This window comes from Perna viridis, chromosome 3 (assembly GCF_037379345.1).
Source record: "Perna viridis isolate PV_CMFRI_1.1 ecotype Kerala chromosome 3, ASM3737934v1, whole genome shotgun sequence".
Taxonomy (NCBI): Eukaryota; Metazoa; Mollusca; class Bivalvia; order Mytilida; family Mytilidae; genus Perna; species Perna viridis.
Genome location: NC_142447.1, coordinates 31,023,496 through 31,049,020, shown reverse-complemented (window position 1 = coordinate 31,049,020; position 25,525 = coordinate 31,023,496). Strand labels below are relative to the sequence as shown.

The 25,525-nt window shown below is 33.2% G+C and overlaps 3 protein-coding genes across 7 annotated transcripts in view; 1 reads left to right on the top strand and 2 right to left on the bottom strand.

Moving 5' to 3' along the window:
* Positions 1-2,997: 2,997 nt before the first annotated feature.
* On the bottom strand, positions 2,998-6,641 carry LOC148621842 (uncharacterized). The gene is made up of 2 exons (XM_088576629.1): positions 6,269-6,641; positions 2,998-3,401 (listed from the first exon to the last, which is right to left on the bottom strand). The coding sequence occupies exons 1-2, from the start codon at positions 6,558-6,560 to the stop codon at positions 3,190-3,192; spliced, it is 504 nt and encodes a 167-aa protein (XP_088432755.1). The 5' UTR covers positions 6,561-6,641; the 3' UTR covers positions 2,998-3,189.
* Positions 6,642-10,821: 4,180 nt separating this feature from the next.
* Positions 10,822-25,525, top strand: part of LOC148621840 (uncharacterized) — a 25,363-nt gene continuing 10,659 nt past the window's right edge. The window contains exons 1-5 of the mRNA XM_088576625.1: positions 10,822-11,019; positions 12,742-12,850; positions 13,289-13,367; positions 14,138-14,244; positions 14,791-14,905. Coding sequence (XP_088432751.1) covers positions 10,919-11,019; positions 12,742-12,850; positions 13,289-13,367; positions 14,138-14,244; positions 14,791-14,905 — 511 coding nt within the window. The 5' untranslated portion in view covers positions 10,822-10,918. The remainder of the gene's footprint in view (positions 11,020-12,741; positions 12,851-13,288; positions 13,368-14,137; positions 14,245-14,790; positions 14,906-25,525) is intronic.
* The window catches only part of LOC148621841 (sperm microtubule associated protein 2-like), a 15,157-nt gene continuing 6,841 nt past the window's right edge, over positions 17,210-25,525 (bottom strand). For 4 of the 5 annotated variants that reach the window (XM_088576624.1, XM_088576620.1, XM_088576623.1 and 1 more), the window contains 5 exons: positions 25,040-25,168; positions 24,035-24,166; positions 23,590-23,631; positions 20,849-21,104; positions 17,210-18,335 (listed from right to left, as the gene is read on the bottom strand). In XM_088576624.1, the coding sequence (XP_088432750.1) occupies positions 18,045-18,335; positions 20,849-21,104; positions 23,590-23,631; positions 24,035-24,166; positions 25,040-25,168 (850 nt within the window). In that variant the 3' untranslated portion in view covers positions 17,210-18,044. The remainder of the gene's footprint in view (positions 18,336-20,848; positions 21,105-23,589; positions 23,632-24,034; positions 24,167-25,039; positions 25,169-25,525) is intronic. The other variant, XM_088576621.1, reaches the window with a different exon arrangement.

Sequence of the window (25,525 nt, the reverse complement as noted above, 5' to 3'; positions counted from 1 at the left end):
GTCGGCCATGTTTTTTCATGAATCAACAATCCCAACGGTCAATTTGTGTGGAATACCATAAGGAACATAAATGCAAACTTTCATTGAATTCTGTGCAATGGATTTTGAGAAGATTTTCAAAGTTGCAGATGCGAAAAATGCAAAAAAAAAAAAAAGAAAGAAAAAAAAGAAAAAGAAAACTGTTTCAGGGGCCGTAACTCCTACATCAGTTGACCAGTCGTTTTGAAATTTTTGGCATAAGTCCATCTCATGATGCTGAACAATTTTACCCATGCCAGATATTTGCTTAACGCAATGGTTTTTGAGTTATTTGCAAAAAAATGCAATCTGATCCCTATGTTCTATTTTTAGTAACAGCGGCCATGTTTTTTCATGGATCAAAAATCCCAACAGTCATTTTGTGCAGAACACCCTAAGGAACAATCATGCCAAGTTTAAAACCTGTCAGTCCAGTAGTTTCAGAGATGATTTTTTAAAATTTGTCCACGATGATGACGTCGTCGACGACGACGACGGACGCCAAGTGATGGCATAAGCTCACTTGGCCTTTGGCCAGGTGAGGGTGCACTATACAGGTACATAAGGCGCACTTTTTCACACACCAATTTACCCCGGTCAAATTTTGTAAAACTTTAAAATTAAAAGTTGAAATTTGGTGGATATATTGTTTAAATGTAGTTAAGCATTTATACATAGACAGATATAATATATGTAATGGTAAACAGGTGTAATTTAAAGGAAGAATGGTATCCGGAACGTTTCAGTCCACTGCCGTATTAGGTTCTCTCCTCAGCATCAGATGGCTGATTTTCAAAATACCTTATTCCCCATGAACTTTTGGAACTAAAATTGTGAGAGAATAAATCGAAAAGGGTCCTATTATTTTTACCCTTTTTCCAACTACTCCATGTATACTTTCATCCTGTGGTAGTGTCGAAGTGCCTGGTATTTTATAAAACATAGTAATTGGCTGTTAGTTTTGGGAAGGCATCCCTGATTTGTACTGAAACTCAGTAATATTTTTTCAGTATGGCCATGGCCACTGGATTTTATAACAATAATCACTAAATTACTTATAAACGACTTGAACCTCCACACACCAAGGATTTCAAAAATATGCACTTTTTTATGACAAAACACTAGAAATTTGTGTGCCGACTGCCTCAAAACAGCGTTATTTCAACAAAATGAGACCAAATATTCAGAAATGACCTAACTGTATTGTACTACCTGAGCGAAAAACTAGTAGATATTCATTGTGGCACCAAGTCAGAAAATAGCTTGCCAGACAACCTCGAGCATTGCTGTTGTAACTTGTATGTCATTGATAGACGTGTTTTGATTTTTCCCGTCTAGTCATATAAATACTTCCCATTTACCACTCTTAACTACTCAGCTATTTTCTAAGCATATTCAGTGGTTATTTTGAAAATCACCGAGTAGTTGCGTACAAAACCAAGACCTTGAGGTCACGAGTTAAAAGGGCAAAAACGGCATTAAAGTGCTGTTTTAACGATTTTGTAACATTTTAGCGTACATTAAAAAAAAAAACAACAATAGTGTATGGCCATTGATCGTAAAATATAAATAAAAAGCTTTGCCAAGCGCAGCCTGAAAAAAAAAACGCAGTGGTGGACAAGTACTAGTGTTAGTCTGGACACAATATTAGTTTTTGACACACTTATATTATGCATAAGGACTTACAATTTATTATGGACATATCAAATGATTTGAACACTATATTGCATAAAATTTTAAATAAAATTAAAATTTTTTTAAAACAATTTTTTTTAGATGTGGCCCCTTTGACCCTTTATAACTATAAAACGGTAAGAGATGTCTGAAATCTGATTTAAAAGCAGGTGGCAGGGATTTTTACGAGGAATCCAATAAAAAGAAAAGGATTTTCGAAATCAGACCAAAATTTTTTTAAAAAGTTGATTTTTTAGGCATTGCTCAACTTTGACCCCATGTAACTTAAAAACAGTCCAAAATACATAAAATCTGCTGATACATTTGTCTACTAGAATTAAACAAGCATTCTGACAGTATTGCTGATGCAATACAGTGTCCCCTTTCGGCCTTTGAACTCAATGCCTTTATGAGATTTTTTTTTATTTATGTGAACTAACAAAAGCAAATTCCATCAAAATCAAACCTGAGCTTCATTTTACAGTAGATAATAACATTTTTGCATTACAGAAAGCTGCATAAAGACATTCTCTTTCTATCACCTGGAAAGTTGAAAAAAAAATTCGTTATTATGAATTAAAGGGCAAATAACTCTAGAATGACAGCAGCAATTTGCATCAAAATGATGAAACATAAAATTTTATGTAATTTTCTATGTCAAAGGGCCATAAGTTCCATATAAACCATTTTGCCGCAATAATAATTAAATTTAATTTGTAACTTGTCATGATAAGACTAGCTAACAAATATGAAATCAACTGGATGAGGCATTACAAAGAAAAGTCTGGAAAACATAAAATTTTATGAAATTTTCAATGTCCAAGGGACACAACTTCTGTAAAAAAAATTTTATGTAATTTTCTATGTCAAAGGGCCATAAGTTCCATATAAACCATTTTGCCGCAATAATATTTAAATTTAATTTGTAACTTGTCATGATAAGACTAGCTAACAAATATGAAATCAATTGGATGAGGCATTACAAAGAAAAGTCTGGAAAACAAAATTTTATGAAATTTTCAATATCCAAGAGACACAACTTCTGTAAAAATCGTTCAACTGTAACGTCATTCAAAATTATCTTGTAACTTGTCAAGATAAGACTATATACCAAATATGAAATCAATTGGATGAGGCAATGCTGACATTCACAAAAAAAAGTCAGGAAAACCAAGTGTGACTGACGGACTGACAGACTGATTGACGGACGGAGTGCAAACCTAAGTCCCCTTTGGCATTTGCCGAAAGGGGACAATAAGGAACACAATAAGAGTAGAATAAATAAAATAGAAAAAAAAAACATACTACATGTTTTTTTTTTAATAAAACACCTATGTCACTTTGTGGCCATGTCACTGGTGACAAAATGCATGCCCACTAAACAGACAAATCAAGACATCAAGTTTAAATAATTTATCTTTTTCATGATTTTTTTATGCAAGTCTGTGCTTTTAAGTTCAATTATCATTCCATCTCTCACATACACATTCACAGTAGTTAACTTATTGTATTTGGTACATTTGATTGCTTCCATTCCTCTCTGTATTTCTTAATTTTGTAGGATTCATAATATCCTCCAGCCACTATAGCGGCTATAGTAAGTGCTGATGAAAGTATTCTTAATCTCATCATTTTGTTACTCATCTCGTGTTTTCCTGTTCTCATACAATGAATTCCATAACCAAATGATCCAAGCACAACACATGAACCTGAAAAACAAGGAAAATATTTTAAATAATTTTCAATCCTGTATTATAATATTGTTGGTTTTACATGCAAGTCCACAATACACTATACATGTATATATGTAGTACACAGAAAACAGAGGATGGAAGACTTTAAGGATTTGAATCTCAAATTTTCATCGACTCAAGATTCACGACTCAGACTTATTTGTTTTAAACAAGAAAAAATAATATGCTTGTTACCTGCTTTCCTACCTACCCTAAATATTTTATGGCCATTTTGTCTCATGCACCATTTAAGTCTAGATGTCTAAAAATTACTTCTGTACCTGCCCTATATTTTTTGCTGGTAGCAGGAAACAGGACAACAAAATGTATTTGAGGATTGTTTTTAATTTTTGACCAGGTTATAAAAAGGAAAGGGTTGCAGGGTCATATGAAATTCGGACAAATTATACCTGTTTTGGCCCCTTTTTGCAGAATGGTAGTGACCACTGACCCCATTTTATATAGCAAATTTCTTCAAGCAGCAAATAAGAATTTATCAAAATTTCATGACATAAGGTTGACTACAACTAAATTTATGGCACAGAAACAAAAAAGTTAACAATGCTGACAACCACAACAACATCATCACAACATAAAACAAATTGTAGGGTCAGAGGAAATTCAGACTACTTATACCCCTTTTGGCCCCTTATTGCAGAACCAGTAATGACCACTGACCTCATTTTATATAGCACGCTTCTTCAAGCAGTAAATAACAATGTACATATTGTATCAAAATTTTATGACATTAGTTTCACTTCAACTAAGTTATGGCATAGAAACGAAAAAATTAACAATGCTGACAACCATGACAACAACTTCATAACATAATACAACCACATTTTTTTTTTTTTAATTTATGTGAATAAAAAGCTTTGCATTGTGCAGCATGATCAACAGCAGCCATCAAACTCCGTTCATTTGGGGAAAGTGTGGCTGCAAATTGACACACTTAAGCATAAAGACTTACAATTCATTATGGACACAACAAAAACAACTGGTTTGGACACAATATAGCACCTAATTTGAAATTTAATTAAAATTTTCAAAATTGGACCATAAATAAATTAGATGCTATAGAGAGCCTGAATCGCTCACCTGGTCAAAATAGTCTGTTCAGCTTTCTGAAGCTGGACTCTTGACCTTACATTACTATTGTCACAAGAATCATTTATTCAATAGAAAGTATTTAAGTTATCTACCTAGTTTTCATATTATAAAATAAATCTCATTAAGTCATTTTATCTATCAACAGATCTTTATGAAAATTTCAGCATAGGTCCATCTTACCATGCTGATCAATTTTACACCATGAAAATTTGGCAAAACTATTAAAACCTACTGCTTTTGGAGTTATTTCTTCAAATCCTAAATTTTTAGTAATGATAGCCACATTTTTCGAAAGATCAAAATGCTCCGGACACAGATTGTTAAGGATACCTAACAAATATTCATGCCATGTTTGATTACAATCCATCCTACTAGTAGTCCCAGAGGAGAAAATTTTCAAAGTTGGAAATCTAACAAATAGAAAAAAATTCATATCAGGATCATAACTCATTCATCCGTCAATGGATCTTTCTGAAACTTCAGCAATGGTCCAACTCACCATGCTGAATAATTTCACTCCCTCCCAGATTTTAGCTAAACACATCTGTGTTTAAGTTTTGCATAATTCCCACCCCTTTGGTCTATTTGTAGTAATGGCTGCCATGATTTTTGCAAGATCAAAAACCCCATGCATTTTGAAAATGGCCATCCAAAACAAATTTTTATCATCACCATCCAACTCAAAATAAAATGTTTCCTTAAGAAACCCAACATCATTGCAATTCGAGCAACTGGTAAAAATGGCAGCCATCTTTAATACTGCAAGTCAACTCAGAATATGACTAGCTGTCATCTTAATCATTTATCTATCTATAATTAAAATAGCCTATGTTCTATTTTTAGTAACAACGGCAGCATTTTTCGGATGCAAAGTGATGATAATAGTTCACAAAAGGGCAATAACTTTAACAATGAGTTGTCCAACAACTTTGACCAACCAATACCTTTGTAGGCCAAAAAGCTCACACAGCCTTTTATGCATGGTTAGTTCTATAACATAAAACCATACATATTATGTTTATCTTATGTGTTTTCATCAGATATTTCCACTTTTTGTTTACAGTCAAAATGAAAAATCGCATTTTGACTATAAACAAAAAAAAATGAAAATATCCCTTGAAAACATGAAAGCTAAACATACACTGTAAAATGCATGGTTTTATGTTATAGAAATAAGGCAAGATGAGATTTAAAAAAAAAGCCAGTTAATTTCAGTGTTGTATTTTTTTAAAGAAAAACCTGAAAAAAATAAAAAAGTATATGAAAATTTATGTAGACCAATATTATCAATTCTGATTAATAGTTTGACTGCTAATTATTGGGTTTGCTTCAATCATACAGTTATTTTTAATTTGATATTTTAAAAAAAATAAATGAAAATGTTTTTTATATATATATTTTATCATTTATACATAAACATAAAAAGTAGACAACTAATAAACTTGCATTGTCAATTAAAGACACTTTTTGGTAACATCTAATTATATAACTAAGTAGTGGCTATTTTCATCTGATAATATATGGATTGCAGAAAGGCAACCAAGTACCATAATATGTAATAATATCATACATTTTCAAGTTTATTTGAATATGTTTTTTAGTACATATTTTGACAGAAAATATGTCCATCCACCCCCCCCCCCCCCCAAAAAAAAAAACCCTTTAAGAAAATAGATCTGGGCATGCCAACAAGGCAAATAGCAAAACTTAACAGTCTAAACCGAAGTCCCTACCGAGCGGAACAAGTGGGTTTTGTTTGCATTTCCTCCACAATTTAGCCATATGTGTTTCACCAGGAACAGGTCCATAGCCCGGCGGGAATACGTTGTGTTCATCTACACCTAAGCCCTGATATGGAACATCTACATGCGTATCTGGTGGTGGTTCATACAGAGATGAATCAAATTCTACATTATCTTTAGAGTCAAGATCTGTCCGCTTTGCTCCTCTGGCTTTAGATGTAGCTAAGTATTGGAGTAAATCTGGGTCGTCTTGTTCCTCACGCTTTCTTCTGTAAACACCCATTCTTATGGATGGTTCATTCTACCCAAGGACAGACCTGGCAATTGTTTTGGTACGATTTCCTTAATTTAACCGTACCCAATAATTGTTTTCGGATTTATTTTATTATTATTTCTGTATAAGATAACGTCAATTTTTATACTAGGCATTGTTGGAAAGACAATATTAAAATGTCATTAATGTGCCAACAAGGGACTGTTGAAAGACCAAAATCGCCAGTAAGGATAGTTCGAAACTATCAGAAAAAACAAATAAAAGAATGATTTCGAAAATGTGCAGAGGGTTTTCGGGATGGGAATTAGGGGCTAAAGGTTACCGAAGGAGATTGATAATATCTGGGCCGCAACATTCCCGTTGTATTATATACTATGAAGCTAGAAATTCACTGAAGCGCTCCCGAATAAATTATCAGCTATGGACTTGCCTTGGTACGATCAGTCCTAGGGCCGAAATAGCAAAACCGTTTACCGATTGTGCAGAAGTCGAACGATTTTAGCTACGGGTATATATTAACAAAATATATGATTTTTTTAAATGCTTAAACTATTTCCATCGGTTATATTTTATTTTATTTCTTTTTTTTTTTTAACTTTTTTTTGGTGCGGTACCTCCTAGACATCATTCCGACATCGAGCCAACGTTGGCCGAACAGAGTCATTAACGTTTGGCCAACGTTGTAAATGTAAAGAGAGTCAAGGTTGGCCCAACGGAGGCAAGCGCTGTTTGGGCCAACATTGGCCCAAAGTAATGGCAACAATAAACCGACGACAGTCTGACTTGAACATTGAGAAGTAGGTGGCCCAAAATAAGCCCATCGTTAATCCAAAACGAATGGTCCGACGATGGTTTCCGCTAAAATTTCAAAGCAGAATTATTTAAGTTATAACATTTAGTTATGATACAGAAGAATATTATTAATCACTTATGAACACAAATTGATTCAAATTTCCACTCAGATTAAAAAAAAACTAAACAGTTTTTATTCAGAATATTCCAATGATAAGCTGATAATTACCGATTGGTGGTTTATACGGTCTTGTCTATCCTTGCGGATCTCGCACGACCGCCCCTTGCGGGGATTGTATTAGTAGTTGGAGGTAGCGAAGCACAGCCTTCGGGATACCTGAAAGAAGAACTCAGTCAGAGTATGTCCTACTAGCGGCTGGGCTGCTCTGTTGACGCTCTTGCCTACACCCAGACCCCACGTGGGCCCGAGAGCGTTTCCCCACTCTAACTATTTGGGAATACGTCAACGTGAAGAGTGGCTGATAATTAGTCAATAAATGATTATTAATAAAATTAGCAGATAATAATTAACTTCAAAAACAGATAAACTGCAAAAAAAATGAATTTTTTTATATCTAATATACCAGTGCTTGTATTATTTGCTGATAATTATAATGATTGGGGTTTTTACGGTCTTGGCTATCCTTACGGTTCTCGCACGACCGCCCCTTTCGGGGATTCTGTTAGTAATGCCAGTTAGTAGTAGAAGGTAGCGGAGCCCAGCCTTCGGGATACATCATCAATATATCTGTATGTAAAATTGAAGGATTTCGCGTCTTTTATATTTTTATTTTTTACGAGATTCTGAAGAAACTGAGTCTCGTATGAATGCAAAACAAGTGGGCTATAAGAGGAACACAATTAGTGCCCGTTGGAATTCCAACTTGTTGCTGAAAAATAGCTCCTCCAAATGTGACAAATATGTTATAAATGAGGAAATCAAGCATGCTACAAACCTATTTTTTTTCTGTACAGCACACTTTACCCTTCTGAGATGTTTTAGAACAACATGGGACCTAGAACAACATAATTTCTCGAATCAGCAAAAGATTTACGATTATGTCCTTTTAATCGAGCTTTCAATGCCCGCAGAAACGATAACGTATTTGTCTTGCAGTGAAGAAATGCATTCAAGTTTCTCATGATCGTTGAATACGGACTTTGGTCGTTTACCGACACACTTCTTGATACGAAACAAGTAAAGATCTTTACTCGATATTACAGGTTGACTTCCTATTTCAGTGTTTCTAGTTTCATATGTTAAATGCGTATTGATAACCGTTATGAAAAGAATTCACCCTTTATCAAATTCTTAACTTTGAGTCAGTCAGAGGCAGGCGATATCTGAAATGCTCGTGGAGAATAAAAAAATTCTTACCTCCAGTCTCGGGCACTTTTGATGTTATGCTATCGCGGAAGCACGTGCAAACCCCTTTTCCACCATCACTTATATTCGGTATCCCAAGTAAGCAATCTCTTACACAGACCTAAAGCAGCTTCCTGATTTATTGTGTATATAGACTTTGTCCGTATTTCATGAAAAATCTCAAGTCGAGATTTTCGTCAATTCCCTCCTCAACTCAAATTTTGACAAATCATATGAAATTAAAGTTTTGAGGAAATACTCAGGACTTGATGAAATTCTAAACTTGAGACTTTTTTATGAAAGCCAGGCCTTTTCTCTTCGATTTCGGGTCTATACTATCATGTATCACTCCATTTGTCTTCTATATAGGTTCTGTTAAACAGGATATGAAAAATTCACAAGGCAAATTAAGCTGCTTTCTTTCTATTGAACTGACATGAACTCGGAGACAGAGTTAGTACATTGTGTGTGGAAATGAAGAGAACCGGGATTCGAACGATAATCAAAAGTATCCAAGGATACCGATTATAGGCTGGATAAATAAATATAAACAAAAATATAACTATAAAGAAACTAAAGTAAATGATCGAGCAACCCGGATTCCACTAAAAACTTGAAACATTGACCAGATGCATCGGTAGGGTAAGCGTCTTCTGCTTTTCTAGAAACACCCGAAATAGCGGTAAGAGGAAAAGAAAACTATGACACGGTGAATAAAGCGGTTCTCTTTGTGTAGGAGTATAAAATGAGGTTGATGTAACCTGTAACAATTTCCTCCGTTGAGGGTATATTCGATATGTCAAATCTTTACACCTCTGTCACACTCGGTGCTAAATCCCGCCTCTATATGCAAATTAGTACAGTACGCCGAAAACAGCTTGCGGATTTGCAATGAGTAGTGTAATTTTTTTCACATCCTACATAGCAGAGCATATAAGCTAGCGTAGTGATACGTAGTAAATCAGGAATTAAGCAGTAATAGGTCTGCGAGTAAATTGAACCTGTAAGTTCAATTTCAACCTGAAGTTGAATTTATTGATATATTTTAAGATAATGATGCCTTTTTACATCAACTAGGATTTATTATGTTTATAATTTTACTAAACTTTACTAAACATTTTGTTTTTCTTAAAGATACGAAACTAGTATGTATCCTTACTCAGTATAATTACATGTATGTACCTTGTGACCTGTTTTTTTTTAACTTCATGTCAGACTTAAAAATCAGATTCTCAGTGCTTCTAGGGTCAAAGATTAAATTAGTATTGATTGCCGTTATGACTTTAGGACGTCGCCCTCTATTTGGCTTTCTATTTCGTAAGATTTGCTTCAGAGTAGTTCTTATTTTCAATTATTTTTTTGGATTAAGATCTTCCATTTAGTTGATTCTAATGCTATTGATGTACAGCATATCGAAATATATGATTGGTATTTTTGTATTTATGATTGAGATATACTGAAACGAAAGTGAACCATCACGAATAATGATAACAATGGAGTAAATGTCATTCTGAATCTACAGGTTGTGCCATTAGTTCACCCCCTAAAACAACCCTGACTTATTTCTATATTGAAACATTTTTTTTATTGTTCACATATTTAATATCGAGGCAAAACTACTTGGTACATGTACCTTTTTTTTGCACGAAACTATAGCTTTTAAAATTTTAGAATTTATAACATTTTTAACAATCATGGTATTTTATATGTAATAAGAAGTTGTACACTTGAGCACGCAAAACATGATATACTTGAGGGTTATGTTTTGACTGTTACTTTTTCCAACAGAATCCTAATTTTTTGTATGCGCAAGAAAAATGCTTGGATATTTTTCAATTTAAAAGCTTCACATCGGATTTAAAAGTACGATTACCAATAAGACTGACCAAGCAGTTAGTATAGATCCATAGACTGACCATGGACTATATTATACTAATAGTAATATAAAGTCCCTAGACTAACGGATTTATGGTAGTTGACACATTTTCCTTAAAATTTCAATACTCGAAGATGTTCAAATATATTTTTTAGGCGCGAGATAACGTGGTCGGTAAATGCCATAGTCCAAATTTGGCTTGGTACGAAATGCCCTGAATAATTATCGAAATCAGTCTTCTACTCACACTCATTGTTTACTACGAGCACGTGTGTCTTGTTGTTTTCGTAAACGCCATGTGAAAATTGCATTCGATTTATATTAAGGTGGAAAATGGGAAAACCAAGGAAGATTCATAGACAACAAAGGTTCCAGTACGAAAGGAACAGGTCCAGAGAATGGAGGAAAAGGAAGAAACTACCTTCTATTGAATGGTAGGCATCTATTGCGCAGTGCCCTTACAGTTTACTGGTTTAGCCTTTAGTCATAAGCTAGACAGTGCATAAAATCACTGTTTTACATATAGTTTCTGGTTGCACTCTTCTATTAATTATATATGTGCGCTAATACGAGGGAGGGAAAAGTTGAATGCGTAGATATATTTAAAAATCTTCTTGTCCCTATAATTTGCCTTGTAGACTCCCATGATTGGCAATATATGTAGGTGTTTTCATGTTCCAATGTAAAAGTTCAGTAAGGAAACTGATTGAGACTAATGAGTGGGGGACGATAATTTCAACAAATATTGATTTTTACATGTACACAGAGGCTCAGGAAAAGGTTACTCTTCGATCAATAGATAAATTACAGTAACTGTTTTAAGTAGTACTTTTAAAAGATTAAGTGCTCAACCACATGTATATACATTTGTAGCCACCTTGTCTTCCCATTTCCACTAATGCAAGTCATAATTCCAATTTTTATACAGTAAAACCAGTCAAATCCTGGTAGATACCATTGCTTTGTTAACAGATATTAATTTGCTTCAGTTGTCCAAATATTACAACTATTTCAAATATCACTGGCATCAATGTAGTGTCTGTAACTGCAGTTATGGACTCCTAAGATGGAGGACACTGATTAGAAATAATATTGTCAATTTTGTAATAATAACAAATTATTCTCCTGTGTTCATGTTTTTATTAATGTATTATTAAATTTTGAACTAAAATACTGAGAAGTATATTCATATTCACTGAAAGAAGAAAACAACTGTTAAAAATGTGCTGTTACGGACATCACATCGATGCCAGTGAAGTATGAATAATCCATCTCTTTAATACATGTGCATTGTTTATCTATCAGCAAAGTGAATAATGTATATGACCAACTATGTAAAATTTTCCAACATTACTGTCTGCAAGGTTTATTTTTGTTATCAAGCACTGGTTAAGGGATGCTCGTACATTTGTATTTTGGAATTTTCAGTGGTTATAGACAAGTTTGTCAGCTGATGACATAGCACCCTTTCAGAATCTTTCTTCTCATTAGATCGATGGAAATATTGTCTGCTTAAATTTAACAAAAAGTTAGCTGTGAAACCAAAAAACCTTCAATACATGTGTATTTGCAAAAACATTAAGAAAAATTATCAAGCACTGGTCAGGCAAGTCTAGACATCTTGATGGTTCTTGACACCTTTTGTCACTAATTAGTGAGACTGGTATAATCGGGTATTACTTCAGTCTTTCGGGCCAAAGCCAAAGGCCTTCTCTTATTACATGTCAGAAACATGGAAAAGTATCAGAATTTAAATAATTATTGAAGACCATTTAATAATTTTTTAGTGAAGAAGATACTAAAATACTGAACCTTGTATATGAAGTACTGAAAGACGTGACTTACTGTTGGACTGAAATCAGGCTCTCGGTACTTCCAAGCTGGGACTTCAATTCACATAAAATACCGTCTTGAGGACTTTGTTTTCTATAATGGGCCTGGGGGTAAACACTTGTTTATGATATTTGGTTTGGTATAACATGTAAAAGACACATGTGTATTGTGAAAAGCAATTATTATCACTCAATTTTAATGAGCCCACAATGTAATGATTCAAGTCCTGTAATATATATAGAGTTAGTAGGTTTTTTTTATTTTAAAGTATTTGTTATTTCTGCAATTACTAGCATGTACTTTGAAATTCCTAAATATTTCAGCAAGCAAATAAAAGAAGCATGGAACCCTCACAAGTCTGTTCAGAAAAATATGAAGCTAATGGGTTTGTCCAGTAACCCAAATGTCACTTTCAAGATACCATCTGCTAAAGTAAGTTTCAGTTGTATTAAAACTGTATTATACTGAATTTTTAGGTGTCAGCCATGGAAACAGACTTTGCAGACTAACAGCCTATAACTTACAAAATGCATAACTTCTAACTGCATTTAGTTAAGTGGTATTGATGACTGAATAGATGAAAGGACAGAATAACTAATATGGTGTAAAGATGATGATACATGTATAAAGGTGTTCATTTTCTTCATATCCTCCATCAATTAGGTGTGGTTTGAATTACGTAAATTGCTCTGCTTGTGATGGTAAAATAGAAATTTAACTATCAACAGTAGATAAATATTAATTGTTGTAAATAAAGGGTTATGTGACATGTACACTTTCTCAATAATAACAAGACAGAAGAAAGATTACATTAACAGAAACAGGTTCCCTTCTTCTATCATACCTGAATATGTTTTCATTTTTATGCAGGATTTACAGAAAGTAGAACCAGACAATAGTAAAGCCAATAAAAAGTTGAAGAAGGAAGTCAAGTCATCGGTCATTCAAGGTACATGTACATTTTTATCTCATTGTATGTCCTCTGTTGATACAGAAAGCTATTTTACATGAGTATAGCAATTTAAGGTACATGTAAATGGACAAAAAGACACAAAACAATAAGTCACTGGACAAAAAGTCACAGTGAAAATATCAAAAATTTTAAAGAAAAATTAGTTCCATAGGAGAAGCGAATGAAATACATGTGTATACATGTATGTTTTCACTGAAGAAACAGGTGCTTCTACTCATTGAAGATCAAAGATTGGGTTATCTTTCTCTCATCAGAGAAATTCATGGTCCTTTCACTCGTTCCGCTACATTGTGCCCATGAAGAAGTCTTGAATTTCTCACTCACGAAAGATAACCCAATCTTTAATCTTCAGTTATGTATGAACTTATAATTCCATGGAAAATATGCAGGCATATCACTATCACAGGTAAGAGGCTCTTCAAAATTTAAATGTATGTATATACAAATAACCAATCTCTTAATATTTGTCTTATTGCATACTTTATGGTTCTGAATAAAGTTATTGCCATCTGCCTCTAGGCTAAAAGTGATGTAAAAGGCAAGCTCTAGGATACATTTGTAACTAAACTCATTGATTCTAGCACTAGATTTAGTGTAGGAAAATTTTTGTTTCAAGAAGGGACACCCCAATTGATGTTTTTTATAGCTATCAGTGTATACACAACTACTCAGTATTGATGACTGAAGATAATTGAGGGCATTCTTCTAGCAAGCAGTACCTACTTATTTTATGTAATATTTTGTAGGACTTGAAGAAGAAGCCAATGCTCCAAAGGCCAAAAGTTTACAGTTCTCAGAACCAGAAGTGAGATATTGTATATACATGATGGAGAAATATGGAGATGATTTTAAGGTAACAGTATAGGTCGTGTCTGGTAGATCTAATACAAGTTTGTCAGATTTTCTTTATTTTTTTTAATTAAGATGGTAGACTTGGTTAATTTTGAATCTTGTTTATTGTACATTTGCACAAAGTAATAAATGGTTAATTAAAGCTTATAACACACTTTACTAAGGATAAGATGTTGGACTAGAGAAGTATGTTATAGTGAACAAATATAGAATTATAACAATTTCCTGGCACAGCATTTGTTCCATGGTTGTAAGATTGTAGTTTGAAATTACTTATATTCGTAAGTATCAGTTTTTGTGGTTTTAGAGGAAAAGGGCAATTTCATAGATTCTTGAGTGTGTGGTTTTGATGATTCTGTTATACATTTTGAAGTAAATATCCTTTTCCTTGGGAATCAAATTTCTTGGTTTACCTTACCCAGGAAATCCACGAAAATTGGTATCCCATGAGCAATAGCATGTTAACCGTATCAGTTTTTCCTAATAACTGTTACTGCTGTTTTAAAAGCCATTTAATTGATCATATTATTCTCTTGTTATTTGACAGGCAATGGCAAAAGATCGAAGGAACTATTATCAGGATACTCCAAAACAAATAAAAAGAAAAATTAATTCTTTCAAAACTACACCTCACCAGTATGCTGTATACTTGAAACTGAAAGGTGAGAACAAACTTGGGGAGATCATGGGAACATCATAGACATTGTTAGTCGGGAAGATGATCTGTGTGCAATGTGAACATTCATTTTTCATCATGTGTATTGTTGTATTTGCTCATGTTAAAATAAAAACAATGTGAAAATTAATAGTAGCAGTTGTTTTAATCAGACTGCAAGTGAAATATGTACAATAAGGCTTTACTTCCTCATGTAATGAATGAAAAACTACTAGAATTTACAATTACACATATATGAATCAACTTTAAAACAAGGATTCTTTTTCAAAATAAAACAATTTTGAGAAATGAGATGAATAGGAATGTTTGTTCAACATTGTACATATATCATCTTGCATGGAATGTCTGGTTTTGATATTGGAGAATATTGACAGACACTAGTTAGATCTGACACAGTCATAATAGACCAACTACTAAAATTCTGTTGAACATCCAACTCAATATGTTCGAAAGTTTTGTACAAAGCCATTAGTTTTCAATGTTTTGAATGTGTCAGCTTGATAATTTACAGAAATTGAAATCTTGAGATGATATGGTGCTTTTGTGTCCTCATTTACAGATGAGATAGGATTCAGGATTTTTTGTTTTATTTATTCATAGCTTGCTATACTGTTGGTGATTCAATATCATTGATCTTGTCATTAATTGCTATTTAATTAGTCTGATTTAGTGACAGGTTTGACCAGGATGAACTATATGACAATTAAGTGGTTGAAAAATGTGAACATAATCTGACTTAAAAGGTGATGTATTGCTACATCTCCTAATGCATTATCACAAGGCATAATTTAATTTACAGAACCAATATATATATATATATGCCTTTTCTATAAAACTCACAGTAAACATTTTAAAAGTAATAATGTTAAGAGATATGGTAAAGCTACCAATATTAATAAGGCAAAAAAATGTATGTTAGTTTCCTTCTACCCTACCTACCCTAGTTTTTTTTGTGCCTGTCCGACATTTTGTGGCCATTTTTCTTGCACTGTCAAAGTCTAGGTCTCACTAACCACTTCTAACGTTTCCATTACTTTACATGTTAAAAAAGTAATTTTCAGTCTCACTGTGAATTCCCAGGACAAATGACATCTTAAAGCTGCATACCGTTGCGAAGCTTGGAAAATAAGGCTTCCAAAATCATTATGCTAATGGTACGATGATAGTAGAAATTCTTCACAAAATTTACTTGAATAAATAATACTGAAAATCCACATTTTTACCTGTTCTGCTAACTGACAGCATGGAGGCAAATTACTCACACATGTAAACAATATTCTTACACTTTTGTAGTTAATTACATATATGATTTTAAAGTACACATTCTCAGCTTTATTTTGACTACTTTTAATCATAATACACACAAATAATGCACTTACAATGCATATGTCTAGGTTCAGTGTGTTTTTGGTACTACATAGGGGGGTGGTCATTTGACCCGGAAGTGGTTAGTGAGACCCTAGATTGTTTCCCCATTAACTCAATGTAAAATGTTACTGAAAAATAGGATAATTTCCCTACCTAGCCACCCTATTTTTTTTCTTGCTGGTGGCAGAAAACCAAGACTGCCCTACCCCCACTGCAAATGGGGAGGGGGTGGGTATATAGTGACTGTTTTTGTCTGGTTTTATGTAACACCTCTCTGAACACCTTTGAATGATGAATTGAATTGGCCCCTTTCAACAGATTTTCATCTTATACAGCACATACTAGAGTCCTAATGAATATTTGAACCTTGGCGTACCGATTTCAAAGTCATAGGTCAAGGTCATGGAGTCAATTTTTATTGTATTAAAAAACAAAATAATTCATGGGGTATGGTATTGGACTTCTTTATTCATTTGTTTATTAACCAAGGGTTAGCAAGGTATAAAAGAGTAATCAAGGAAACCAAGATTCTAATAAATAGGAATATGAAGGTCAGCACATGTATAAATGAGTACAACAGTATACTTGACATGAATTATTTCTATTCTTATAGGACAAAAAAGACATATTTTTGCATCTGAATCACCATCAGTAATGTATTGTCTGACTTTTTCACTTAGAGTGATATTTTTTTGTTCATGTGTGAAGATACAAGTAAAACTGTATTGACAAATTAAATTTTATTTGTGGTGGGCTTGTAAGTGTAAGGCATTGTTTTTTTTTTTTGCTGGAACACCGCAAAAAAATGGATTTTATCACAGGAGCCTGAAATCATTTCTATATATGCTGTATAAAAACAGCATATATTGATAAGATTTCAAGCTTCTGTGATTAATCGGCTACAATTAAAAAATAAACTGAATGACAACCAATAAGATTTATTTTTCAGCCATAAATAAACACAATATAAAACAATTTTCTAATAAATAGATAAAATTCTAGAAGTGGAAATACTACCTAAACCAGTGCAAGGAAAGAAATTATAGTACATAAAAATCATTTAATGATTTCTGTATATAGCAAACACAATGATTGGCAGTAAAATGGGTGAATATCCTGTAGGTTCAAAGTACATCCTATGTTCATAGGTTTATTTAAAACCATAACCTAAATTACCTAAAGAAAAGGGGGTTGAAATATTATGTCTTTAATAATTGACAATGTTATAACATTGATGATAACGATAGTTCAAGATCACAATGTGTTAGAAAGCCAACTGATCTAACCAATACATTGGTACAATTTATTTTGGCAGTTACTTATGTATGATTAGGAAATGGGAAAAACGTTACAAAATAATTATTGTTATATGATCTAGATCAGAACTGCTGTTATACAATATACTTCTGGTTTGTTATCTACATGGATCTTCTTATACAAGGTAATATTGAAACCATATAAATATCACTGTGAAAACCTGATCCTTGAAAAGGTATGTGCATAGGAGAATTTTTTTTTCAATTCACCATCAACAAGGGAGACAACTCTACAACAATTTTTAAAATACTGATGGAGTAATGAATGTATTTAATACTGAAATGGTTTTCAGAAACACTGTACGCATGAGAGATTTTAAATCCTTTAACATGTATACTTTTAAAACCAAACCTAAAAAGTTTCAAAATTTAATCAAAATCCTTCACCAGAATGGTGTTAATTTTTAAAAAGCTTCTGATTTTAACTAACATTAAATAGCATTATCGGTCAATTGGCTGGGCAAGGGTCTCAACTCTCTTTGGGACTACTCCTTTTAAAGCACTTTCTTTTACTAAGAATGCATCAGGGTTGAATTGCACATGGTCCATAGATGCTCTAACAATAGGCTTTGATAGTTCTTCAACACGAGGTGTAGCATTAGCTCGCCTTGCAGCTCTAGATACTGGCCACATTTCATCCCTAGGTTTCTGGTACATGTCTGATGTAGTTTTAGCTCTTGCTAACTCAGAACAACGTTCAGTTGCTCCTGCATTTTTAGCTGATAATGAAACCTGAAATAAAGATTAAAAAAATCAGATACATACTTGTCAGTGGTTACCAATTAATATATCAGTATAGGTGTCTTAAAGTACATGTAATTCAAAATTAATGTTTGGTGGGACTTTCGTCTGCTAACTTTGACCACAACATTAGCAATGTTTCATTTTCTTAGGAGAGGTCTGCATCTTTCAGACAGTTAAACAAAATGTCCCACTGTTTTCAAGTTACGAGGAGTGAAACGATTCTGAAGCAATATGTTCATCGACTTTTCACAAATTGTTCCTCTTTAAAAGGGCTTTAAGATGTAAAGTACAACAAATTTACTCTGTTATTAACTGTATTTTTTTTTTGGAAGGTGCCAATGAAAACACCCTGAAAGCAGAACTTTAATCTTATACTGAATTCCAAAATATTGGACAATGTTGTATCCAAAACAGGTGTTGTGTCCAAAATGAAGTCCATATTTTTAAGCGAATCAAAAATTAATATTGAGACCACACTTGCCCCAAGTTCATATGGCAGCAGTTGTATCATACTGTTCTCTGTGAAGCTTTTATTTAAAAAAAATAATGTAAAAAAATCAAACTCCTTTTCCATGGACACCTCCATTACATAAACATTAAAAAACCAAAAGCTAGGAGAAAATTACCAAACAAACCCTGTTATGATGCACTCATGTGGAATATTGAAATGGCCAAGTTCAATTATCTGGAATTTTGGATATGTTTTATGAAATAAAATTAATTTGCCCATTCACACCTCAATCAGTTGGCTAAACATCCTACAAATTTTTAAACTGTGTCTCAAAAACTTGGAGGAATAAATGGGAAAGAATATGTACATTAATCTCCTACACTTTTAATTTTGAAATTGATAAATTAAACTATCTTTTAATTTTGTCTATATTTTGTGACTATTGAAATACTTTGACTCTGCACATCTCCATTACATGTACTTATTTAAACATTCTACAAAATTCATAGCTGTACCCCTTTCTGGATGGACAGTTTATTCCTGATTGTATCACTTTTGAAAATTTCACAGTTCTGATTGCCTCACATGTAATTTAGGGTAGAAAATTGCTAAATATGCAAATTAATTATTATTTATTTAAAAGATTAGAAGAAGATATTTTTTTCTTGTCAGTTGGTAAAGTTGTATATCTGAATGTTTTAATGTATTCTTTTCTTTATATTGCAACAGTTGCAGTAGAATGCATTCACAGAAATTATAACATAATGCATGTGACTTCTAAGCTCTTCATAGACAATAATTGCTCTTCAAAACCTATACATATTCAATACATCACATTTTTTTAACATTTTGGCCACACCAAATTACTTTCTTCTTCAATAAAAAAAAATCAACTATTTAAGACAGCATGCACTCCAGGTCAGGAGGGTATCACCACCTTTTTTGGAATTGAGATTTTGATCATTTTTAGAGTGTACTTTAGACTTAGTCACACAAGTCTATGGTCTTGACATTTCAAAACAGTTGTACTTTGTATATCAAATTTCATGGAATTTTGACTTTACCAAAAAGTAAAATTGTACTTGAGACTTCACCCAAAACATGGAGTGTACTTTGGACTTGAATGGGGAGGGGTTGATACCCCAGTCAGATTCTGTAATTACCAACTACTTTATTGACTACAAAGCTATCATACAGAATGCTGCCACTTTATCTCTTCATCTATTTATGTGGGGTAAGGTACAGGACAACACAGGAATTGTAACTACATGTACTAAGAACTAACTATTCATTAATTGGTTCATGGGATAGTAGTAATTAAAGTAATTTCCACAGGCATCAGTACAGGGTGTATAGTTACATGTTCTAGAGGACCTTGATGATTTTAACTCAACAGTGTATACCCAACCACTCACTACGTTACTACATAATAGGCCAAGACAAGCAGACAAACTGAAGGACCCAGAACTATAACTATCAGCTAGAAGAAGTGTACAACTGCTTCAAGAATATGATCTAGCACCCACATCCAAACACCTGCACCCTACTCAAGTATTGTGAAGAAGGGCAAGTGGCCAATGAAGTTACCATGAGCCAGTACCTAGCTGGAGTTATCAGGCCAGCCAAATCCCAATAGTACACACTATATTGCAACAATACATAATAATGAAGTATGCAGACATGGCTACCATCAAATAAAAAACTTATGTTTACACAGCAAAATTACAATGAAAATGATTCCTGATTGACCCACATACCCTTTCTCATTGACCCACAAACAATCTTACATTTTCTATTTGTAATTTTCAAATGTGGGACAATCAGGAATGCACCGGATGGACAGAGATAAATTTACATGCCCCTCGCTCGATCTCTAATCGCGAGAGCATTAAGATGTGTATTTTGATGCTAATGATGAAAATAATACTTAAATCTGAATTTGACCTGAAAGCAGTTTCACCAACAAATAAGTTTTACATTCTGGAAAATAAAACTGAAGTCTACGATGACGAGTGGCGCTATATGTACAAATATTTTGTTCAAATCCTACCGGCCACTGGGGTTCTCTAAATGGTCCTTCGTTACGTCGTTTAGGCGCTGCTAGAGAAAGAACTCGTTCCGATGCTTCTGTTTTAAGTGCAGCTTTAGGTACAACTGTTTCTATCTGTTTTGCTCCTTCATACTCCTTTGGTGGTTGTTTAGGTTCAGCAAGGGTTCTTGTTCTGGGTCGATCATCAGCTTGCTTGGCGCCTTTTGATACTTGCCATATTGGAGTGTTACGTCCACAACTGAACATATACTGTTTCCTAGCAAATATATTAGAAATAAGCAATTAGGAAACTGTCAATTAATTATCTCCACCAAAACACAACGGTTACTCTTAAAGTTTCTTCAAATTGACACGGATTTTTAATACCAACAAAATTTTAAGTAGTAGTCTTTATAAATGCCAGACAGTATATGATTCATGTATGCTGAAAACCACCACATTGACTTTAATTTCTAATTCAGAAACACTTATAGACCAAATAACCAGTCTTAGTTTATAAGTTGGTTGTTGTACTGTCTAGATAAAAAATTCATATTGATTGTATATGAAATTGGCGCTTGGCAGTAGTTATCGTTCTTGATTTTTGTTGATTTTAGAGGAAGATTAATGTATTGCTTAAAAAAATGCTGATCAAAATACAGAAAGGACTATTGTTACTTTAAAATATTGTATGTGTAGACTCATGGACCTAAATATACAATAATATTTGTATTTTAAGTCTATAGTAGAACGAGAATGCATCGTTTGTTTGATGGGTTTTCTACACCATCAATTACCTCTAACCCATAGGCTTTGTTTGAATTTTATATGGAATATTACACAAGAGTTCGTTTGACTAAAGCATTGCTTTCTTAGTATTATTAGAGTACCGAATATAAAAACGATAATAAACATGAATGTATTATATGTAGCATTAAATGCTTATTCAAAACGTCACATATTCTCTATTGACACCACTGTGAAAGGGCAGGTTTTTCAATATGTATATAAGGTTTCACTATATATATATAGGTCACTGCAGATAACTTTACAGCAATTTGTAGACATAAAGCTATATTGAGGCACTTAAACAAGCAAATCCAACATTTTTTATTCTGTAAAATACATTTATTATTATATTATTTAACACTTTACATTGTGGAGATCCATGAAAAAAAAATAGATATTCTTATCTATTTTGTCATGAAAATCTGTAACCATGGTAACATAATAAAAAAATTATATCAGTTTCCATAAATTCTTGGTGCCTTCCCAAAATTAATTGTCAAAAAACCGGTTTTCTAAAATATCTGGCATTTAAAAACTGCCAGAAAAAGTAAGCGGGCATGGTATAATTGTAAAAAAAAACATAAAAAGTGTACCCTTTTCTGCTCATTTGTTCATTATTTTAATTCTTAAAGTTCTTGCGAAATTTGGGTATTTTTGAAAAATGACAGCCAGTTGGTGCAGGAAAGAGAACCCAATTTGGCGAGGACCTGAATCTTTCCGGATAGCTTAAAGCATGTATTTTACACCTCTTTACCTCACAAGTATTGCATCTATTTATGTATGAATGCTTTACTTCCCACAATCAATATTTCCACCAAGTTTCACCTTTTGTTTTAAGTTTTACAAAATTAGACCGGATCCGTTTTGTGTGCGAAACAGTACACCTGAATCCCATCTGTAAAGTGCAACCTAAAGAAATATTTTGAAAACTTGTCTCTCCCAGCGCTCTGTGTGTCACAAATAATATAAGCCAGCACTCCACAGTTTAGTTTAGTTTCACACTTTTGGCTAGGGATGAAAAATGACATAAATGGAAACCGGTGGTTGCTATAGTGATTAAAAATGAATCTATTGTTGATAAAACATTTTCTGAAAAAAGGGGACTTTTAAAAGTATTTTGCAATGTTTTATATATTTTCAATGTGGAAGGGGCTTTTTTTCAATGACAATTTGACTTCATTGTGAAAGTGAAAGTAAGTCAATTTTTCACCATGCTAAATTTAATAAGTGGATTACAAAGTGAAATAGCTCAAAATCTAACCGGCGATGCCCATATGAGGAAGGGGTTTTTGAAGAAAAAAGTTTGAACAGTTTCAGGGGATGAAATAAAAATTTCAGATATTTTGCAGGAAATTTAATGTTTTTAAACCTGATTTTATGAACTTTTTTGCAAATTTTCGCATATTTTTGTATGGTTTCTATGGTAACCCTATATGCTGTGGGCAATTTTTTTCCAGAATATTTTTACTGCATCCTGAAGGCCTTGGCTCGAGCTATTTCTAGATATATAGATTTACAGATGCTTGACAATTTTTTAAAGTGATAAATGTTACAAAGCATCAGATTACAAGACCAAAATTAGGCAGTTCTACAATACTGTGGAGTGCTGGCTAAGCCAAATGTAAACATAAACTTTATAAATTCTATTCTCTTACATTAAAACTTGAATCAAGGGAAGCCTAAAAACTCATGATTATATGAAAAGCTGTGTATTATAAGAAACAAATTAAATGCAAGTTAATTAAGTAGTACAACACTTATAAGGGTTAGACCCTCTTGTCATAGGGTTCAACAGCATGCTTGAAAGTAGTAAAATTTACTGGTCACAAAACAGCATATAAGGTATGTTAGTGGTAATAATACTACAAAAGAAGCATCATTTTTATGTTAATTGAATGTTATTTACATGATAGGCATGGAGTTTGTATTATAATGTTTGTAGCCAGATCAAACTAAAGAGCTAAATGACCTACTGTTCAATATACTTGTAATAATCTCTCCAATATGCATTACTTCTGTTCCAATATAAAGTCACTTGTTATAGCATTGTCATTTTCAAGTATTGGAAATACGATATGTTTGGATTTTGAAATGCATGCTTGAAAACAAATTATGTTGAAGGCATCATGACTTCCTATATATGTTATATATGAGAACTCTATTTATACGTGTATATGTGAAAACGTGTTTAATGATACCTGTCCCTACTGAGAGTGATATTAGATGGGATGGGTCTGTTCGTGGTGATAATTCACTCCCAGTAACGCCCATAAGCATGATATTTACCTTTTCCCATTCACTCGCTTATAAAGCTTTATGATAGGAATTAACCCATAACAAACAAGTAACAGTCTGGCACCGGACATTTTGTCATGAAACCACATAGAATTTAAAGTAGAATTAGACGTAGTTGCATACCTATCTTCTCGGTGGTCTGCATGGAAAGCCTTAGCATTGGCAAGTTCTTGTACTCTAACATTTGCCTTTGTCTGAAGAGGTTTAAGATTCCATATCATTGACGGTCTACCACAGCTATAGTAAAATATCGGCCTGGAAGAAAATAATATTCATTCTAAAGAATCATTTATTCAATCATTTAGGAAAAACCCTCTTCGACATTCGTCACCACGTGCTAGACAGTTTGAAAACTTCATGTCATGTTCCATACAACATTTTTTGTTGAAGGATATAACATAGTGAAAAAGTCGATTGGCGACTTCCGTTTGTACTTGACTGCAAGTCGGATATAGTCTGTTGCGTACGAGTAACCTATTTCAAAGTGATGAAATATAGTGCTTAACATAGCAGTTTCCGTGTTATCACATTAAGTGTATTTAGTTACTTACTCGGCGCTATAGAATGATCCATTCCTTTTTACTATTTTTGCCCTTGGCTTTGCCAGATGCCTTAGCCGTTCCCAATTGGGAGGTTCATTTTTTCCCTCGTCATATTCACCAAATAAGGATAATGATCCAAGTTTCATATTATTTTTCACATTTCATACTTTAAACCAAAGAACCTCATGGTAAGTATCTATGGCTGATTCAAATCCAAAGGATTTGTTAGCGGCTTTGTACTTTTTTTAAATTCAATACACATATAGTATTAGGTGTGTATTGAAATTCCGTTTATACCCCATTACAATATAATCCTAGTAACTAAACTAATCTGATTTACTAAACGGGATTAATATATTTTAGTCCAGAACTGGGTTTGAGTTGTCTGCAGTTTCATTGTCTAGACGACAAATTTGCACTGCAGTAACTTAATTTCATGAATGCAGTGTTTGTTCGTGTCTTATAAGTTAAGAAAGCCTTTCATATGTTATCCTTTACTGCTAGTATTGCCATTTGACATAGTATCATTTGATTTTACATGGATAAAGAGCATGATGCATTAAAGCGATATCAGAATTGGTATTACCTTCCTGAACTCGTGTCCGTGGAGAAGTTTTTCTTAGGCGAAGCCAATTCCTTTACCCTGCCACTTGCATCTGGTATACTTCTGGACACGGGCCAAATCATTTCCTGTGTTCCCCACATCACATTTGGTCTATATTATAATTATAATACTATTTATAAAACAATCAGATTTAGAATGTATTAGGATTCAGAGACTGCTTTAGTCATAGTTCCCTAATGTTGGAACAAGTTGGTATTATTTGTGTACGTGAGTTTTAGTTTTCATTTTGAAGTTATGTCAAAAGATATCGACTTTTTATAGCATATTTCAGTTTATAGGTAGTGCTGAGCGGGGGCATCATGATCGCATCGACACATTTCAATTTCAAATTTCATATTTCAGAAGTCGGTCGCTTATTGTTGGTAAAGTGAATAGTGCGGTATATTTAAAGTATTGTACTAAAATTAATAGGTTATGTTAAAAAGATGTATTTGGAGATAAAAAGAT

Excerpts from the sequence above, each read along its gene's own strand:
- LOC148621842 (XM_088576629.1), bottom strand. The coding sequence starts at position 6,560 with ATGGGTGTTTACAGAAGAAAGCGTGAGGAACAAGACGACCCAGATTTA. Across the intron at positions 3,402-6,268 it reads AAACCCACTTGTTCCGCTCG|GTTCATGTGTTGTGCTTGGA; the intron begins GTAGGGACTTCG and ends CTTGTTTTTCAG.